Raw genomic sequence first — 5,815 nt, forward strand, 5'->3', positions numbered from 1 at the left:
AGTTGTCACATTAGCCCATTACAAAAGTTTATTTTACTGAAGCATAATACCCTTTTACCATACATCTTACACATCAGATAGCAGATGACTGATTTGAAAGTATTATACAGAAAGATAAAAATAATTAATATTGATATTAAGAAAAAAATCAGTTAACAAAACAAGGAATACGTGAAGCATGAAAAGTCATTAAAAGCAACAAGAATTGCAGAGTGGAAGAATTAGTTAAGGTGAAAAGGTGCTGGCACGAGGTTAGACACATGTGAAGCCTTGTGGGTTAGGTCAGTCTAGTATTACGAAGGTCCTTAATGAGTTTCAAAATAGGTCATTGGTTTAAAACTATGAGATGTTGGCCAATTGTGACCATTTTGTCTGCTGCTACATTTGCAGTCTTTACTTCAGTCATTATCAGGCGGTGCAGGCTATTGAAGTGGCGGTAGAGATAAATTGATGTAAAAACTATATTATATATATATATATATATATATATATATATATATACTGTAGTGGCAAAAAACCGTCAGATGATTCAACCAGCGATATTGGGCGACGGTCAACGCAATGTGGGTCGGTCAACACCCATCTACATCCAGAGCCCTCGGCAGCCCATGAAAGGGCGCGCAAGCCCATCTACATTAAGCTTCCCAGGCGGTCCATTAAGGAGCTTCCCAGGCGGCCCATTAAGGAACGCCCTAGGCGGCCCAGTAAGGAGCGCCCTAAGCGGCTCAGTAAGGAGCGCCTCAACCGGAGACGTCTAACGTAACTAATCGTCAAGAGACAAAAACCACTCACACCTCAGGTACGCGTCTTGCATCATATTCACATGTATTTGCATACGCATATACCCCGTACCATGTTGATCATGCACCTAAACCATTATCTTCCATCGTACCCCCGCCCCCTGAGGTAACGGTCGTCTGAGATCTCTGTCGAACCTGGCCCCGACAAATCATACAGCCTAGCACGTCGTATCAGACGGCCTTCAGCCACCTTCTGACACCGAGCCGCCTGACCACTGTACACTCCGGACTTCAACCAACCAAAATAGGCCGCGTGTCCTGACACTCGACACCACCACCCCGTACCTGCCTGCGAACTGTACCCAATATGTCAGTATTGGTCGGTTGACTACCCAACTATAAAAGGCCCCCTCCCCCTCGGGAGCAAGGGGACGCATTTTTTCTCAGAGACTCAAACCCCTCGCCCTCTTTCACTTCCTTAAGCCCTCAGTTCATTCACAGCTACCTGGCATTTTTTGCATCCATCATTTCCATATCAGCATTCACATTTTATGATTCGTATATCTTTGCTTTGACCGACCCAATTCCAATTTACTGACTTGAGCGTCGGAGGTTCTTTGGCAGGTACCCCACTGGTGCCCAAGTCCTTCGATCTCAACCTTGCTTTGTTTCTCAGGATCCCGCTGTAGAAGGCCTGCATAGAAATTACGTTGACTATTCAACGATTGTAGATTCGGGTATCTACAATTTGGCGCCCACCGTGGGGCCTCTACAGCTCTTCGCCTGGCAAAGCCGAAAACCACAACCGTACCCATCTTGAAACACCATGTCTCACTCGGAATCGGACCCTATGGTCGACGTGCTGGCCCAACTAACGTCCATCAGAGAGGAACTCCGGGAAAATTCTATAAAGATGGCCGCCTTGGAAGCCGAAAACAACGCCGTCAGGGCCGAAAATGCGAAGCTCTTGGAGTTGAACGAACAGACCATCCGTGATAGGAGTGCTGTGCGCTCCATGCCACCCCTCGAACAAGGCACACCAGAAAGAACCTCCAACCAATATGCTCGCTCATTGAGCGCCGGCCTGAGCAGGTATTTCACCCCCGGACAAAGTTCAAGGCAAAATGACCCACCTACGCATACCATCGGTGGCCATCCCAGTCCGACGACCGGCGCCCAACCCGAAGGTCATAACTGGCCACGAACGCCACCATTGTTCCCAGCATTTTCCTACATTCCACCCTCTTCCAATCCCTCGAGTATGGGAGCACCACTTGAGGAATGGACGCAAAGGCTCGCCACACTAGAATCCAGGATGAACAAAGTCCCAGGAGTAGTGGCATCGCCGGAAAAGACGCCACAAAGTAGCTTTGCAGACTCCCCTTTCTCTCCCTCGATTGCTATGACGGAGGCTCCACCAAGGTTCGCCGCGCCAATTATGAAGTTATACGATGGAACCGAAGATCCCGAGGAGCACGTGGCACACTACAAACAGAAAATGTTCGCCACTTCGATACCATTAGATCTACGAGAGGCGTGCATGTGCAAAGGATTCGGATCAACATTGACCGGGCCAGCTCTTCAATGGTACATTAGTCTCCCCAACGGCAATATCTCTTCATTCGCCCAGTTAGTGGACACCTTCCTTGTGCACTTCTCCAGTAGCAAGAAAATTCAAAAATGTTCAGAAGACTTGTTCAGAGTCGTCCAACGCCGTGAGGAATCAACCAGAGACTTCGTAGCTCGTTTCAACAAAGAGAGAGTCTCAATTCCTCGATGTAATCCTGAGACCGCGTTTAGAGCCTTCAAAAATGGACTACTTGTCGACAGAGGATTGTATGAAGAAATAGCGAAGTATGATTGTCAGAACATGGAAGATGCTCTAGCCCGCGCAACAATCCAAATCAGATGGGAAGAGGATGCCCGACGGCGACCGACCCCACCGAACAATGATAGAGAGAAGCGCGGCAAAAGAGAAGAACAACCAGCGCCTCCACCGCCAAGAAACACTGCCCACTCCCGACCGTTCAACAGGGGATTCAACAGACGAGAATACTATGAAAATGCGCCCGAATACAACTTAAGTATCGCACATGACGAGACAGTACTTGTACTCAAAAAAATGGGAGAGAAAGTGAAATGGCCGTTAAAGAACACCGACGGAAGAGAAAAAGACACCACTAAATGGTGCGGCTTTCATCAAGTCCATGGGCACAAAACCACCGAATGCAAGGCCTTACTTTACGAAGTAAACGATTTGGTCAATCGCGGCCATTTGCACGACTTGCTGACCGAAAGAGGAAAAGCTCTCTTAGCAAAAAGAAAGGAAAAGGCCGCAGAGGACGGTATACCGGAGCCCACTGAAACTATTGCGGTCATCATTGGGGGTTCAGAGATTAGTGGAATTTCTCACTCGGCCGCCAAAAGAAGTGCAAGAGCCGCCATTAATCCCGACGCAAGGAAGGGACGGCTGACGAAGACTCCTTCCGATCAGGTGATCATGTTTACCGATAGTGAAGCCACCGATCTGTTAGATCCACACCACGACGCCCTTGTCATCTCCATTCAGGTAGCAAATTGCATAATTAAACGGGTGTTAATCGACAACGGCAGTTCGGCGAACGTCTTGATGCTGAGCACCCTTAAAAAGATGAACATTGATGAAAATCACGTTGTACGACGATCGACGATCCTAATCAGATTCGGCGGAGAACAAAAGTTCACCGAAGGCGAAATAGCATTGCCCGTATATGCCGGTGGGGTCAATTGCCAAACGAAGTTCCTCGTCCTTGATTGTCACTCACCATTCAACATAATCCTTGGGCGTCCGTGGATTCATGAGATGAAAGCAGTCCCGTCAACTTATCATCAAGTCGTCAAATTCCCAACGGCCGCCGGAATCAAAGAAATCTACGGTGAACAATTGGCATCTAGAGAATGTTACCAGAATGGCCTCAAAAAGAAGAAAGAGCAGTTATAGCAATTACAGCAATCGTCCGACTCCGGCGGGCAAAATACGCCCGAAGTGGAGGAGTTAGACGAAGTTTCGATCTCTCCGGAGTTCCCCGAACAGAAGGTTCAAATTGGAGCCCGCTTGCCTCCCGAGTTGCGAGGAAAATTGATCACCTTTCTGTCCCAGCACCGACACTGCTTCGCTTGGTCTCATGCTGATATGACGGGAGTCGACCCAAACGTGGCCATGCACCGTTTAAGAGTAGACCCCGATCACTCGCCGGTCAAACAGAAACGGAGGAAGTTCGCCCCTGAAAGAAATCGAATCATTAACGAAGAAGTTCAGCACCTGATTGATAATGGTTTCGTCAGAGAAGTGAATTATCCCGATTGGTTGGCGAACGTGGTGGTAGTGAAGAAGAAGAACGGCAAATGGCGAGTCTGCATAGACTTTACCGATCTCAACAAAGCTTGCCCAAAAGATCCGTTCCCCCTACCTCACATTGATATGATGGTCGACGCCACGGCTGGCCACGAACTGTTGAGTTTCATGGACGCCTTCTCCGGATATAACCAGATCCTCATGCATCCCGATGATCAAGAAAAAACCGCGTTCGTCACAGAAAGGGGCATTTTTTGTTACAAAGTAATGCCCTTCGGATTAAAAAATGCTGGCGCGACATACCAACGACTTGTCAACCGAATGTTCGCCGGATTACTAGGAGACACAATGGAAGTATATATTGATGACATGTTAGTCAAATCATTGGTCGCTGAGCAACACTTGCACCATTTACAGCAGGCGTTCGACTTATTGATCAAATATGGCATGAAACTGAATCCCACCAAGTGCTCATTCGGAGTAACCGCTGGGAAGTTCCTGGGCTATATCGTAACTCAACGAGGCATCGAAGCAAATCCCGACCAAATCAGAGCAATCCTCGACCTCCCTTCGCCAAAATGCGTAAAAGAGGTGCAGAAATTGACGGGGAGGGTGGCGGCGCTCAACAGATTCGTATCTAGGTCATCCGAAAAATGCCACCAGTTCTTCACAACGCTTCGCAAAACAAATGACTTCGCATGGACCGCCGACTGCGAGAAGGCTCTGCAGCAGCTGAAAGAATACTTGACTTCACCACCACTATTGTCCAAGCCTAAAGAAAACGAACAGCTGTACGTTTATCTCGCAGTGTCCGAAACAGCCGTCAGCGCAGTGTTAATCAGAGAAGAGGAATCGAGGCAACTTCCCGTATATTACGTGAGCAAAAGCCTCTTGGACGCCGAGACCAGATACAGCCAGATGGAAAAGCTCGCGCTAGCCCTCGTAACAGCCGCCCGGAAGCTGAGACCGTACTTCCAAAGCCACAGCATCGTGGTAGTAACCACATTCCCTATGAGGAGTATACTACACAAGCCCGAATTATCCGGACGATTAACGAAGTGGGCGGTCGAATTAAGCGAGCACGACATCACTTATCAACCTCGCACAGCAATCAAATCTCAGGTGTTGGCGGACTTCGTCGCCGATTTCACTCCGCCCATCCAAGATCAAGCTGAAAAGGAGTTGCTCTGCATCGCCATGCCAATCTTGGGAAAGTGGACCCTCTACGTAGACGGATCGAGCAGCGTCAAAGGCAGCGGATTGGGTTTAGTCTTGCTTTCACCGGAAGGGAGTATCATCCAAAGATCCGTACGATGCGGATTTAGAGCGACGAACAACGAAGCCGAGTATGAAGCTTTGATCGCCGGCCTTCAACTTGCAGAGGACATGAGGATCAAGAACCTAGCAGTCCATTCGGATTCTCAGCTGATTGTCAATCAGTTGCAAGGATCCTACCAAGCAAAGGATCCAAAGATGGCAAGCTACCTCGAAGCAGTCAAGGAATTACAGAAGCAGTTCGACGAATTTTCGCTAACGCTCATTCCAAGAGCGAACAACGCTCATGCAGACGCACTCGCAAAGTTAGGGTCCTCGATTCAGGCGACGGAACCCCAACCAATCCCGGTGGTATACTTGAAGTGGCCGTCAGTTTGGAAGCAGTACTCGACTCCTGAGGAGACAATGGCGATAGAATCCGCCATACCAGAGGCCAACAAAAACGGTGATGATTGGATGATATCCA

The 5,815-nt window shown here is 48.5% G+C and overlaps 1 protein-coding gene across 1 annotated transcript; it reads left to right on the forward strand.

Moving 5' to 3' along the window:
• Positions 1–1,566: 1,566 nt before the first annotated feature.
• LOC120010676 lies at positions 1,567–3,720 on the forward strand. Its single transcript, XM_038861471.1, has one exon. It carries the CDS (start codon positions 1,567–1,569, stop codon positions 3,718–3,720), a length of 2,154 nt encoding a protein of 717 aa, XP_038717399.1.
• Positions 3,721–5,815: the final 2,095 nt, after the last annotated feature.

Source organism: Tripterygium wilfordii, chromosome 2 (genome assembly GCF_013401445.1).
Source record: "Tripterygium wilfordii isolate XIE 37 chromosome 2, ASM1340144v1, whole genome shotgun sequence".
Classification (NCBI taxonomy): Eukaryota; Viridiplantae; Streptophyta; class Magnoliopsida; order Celastrales; family Celastraceae; genus Tripterygium; species Tripterygium wilfordii.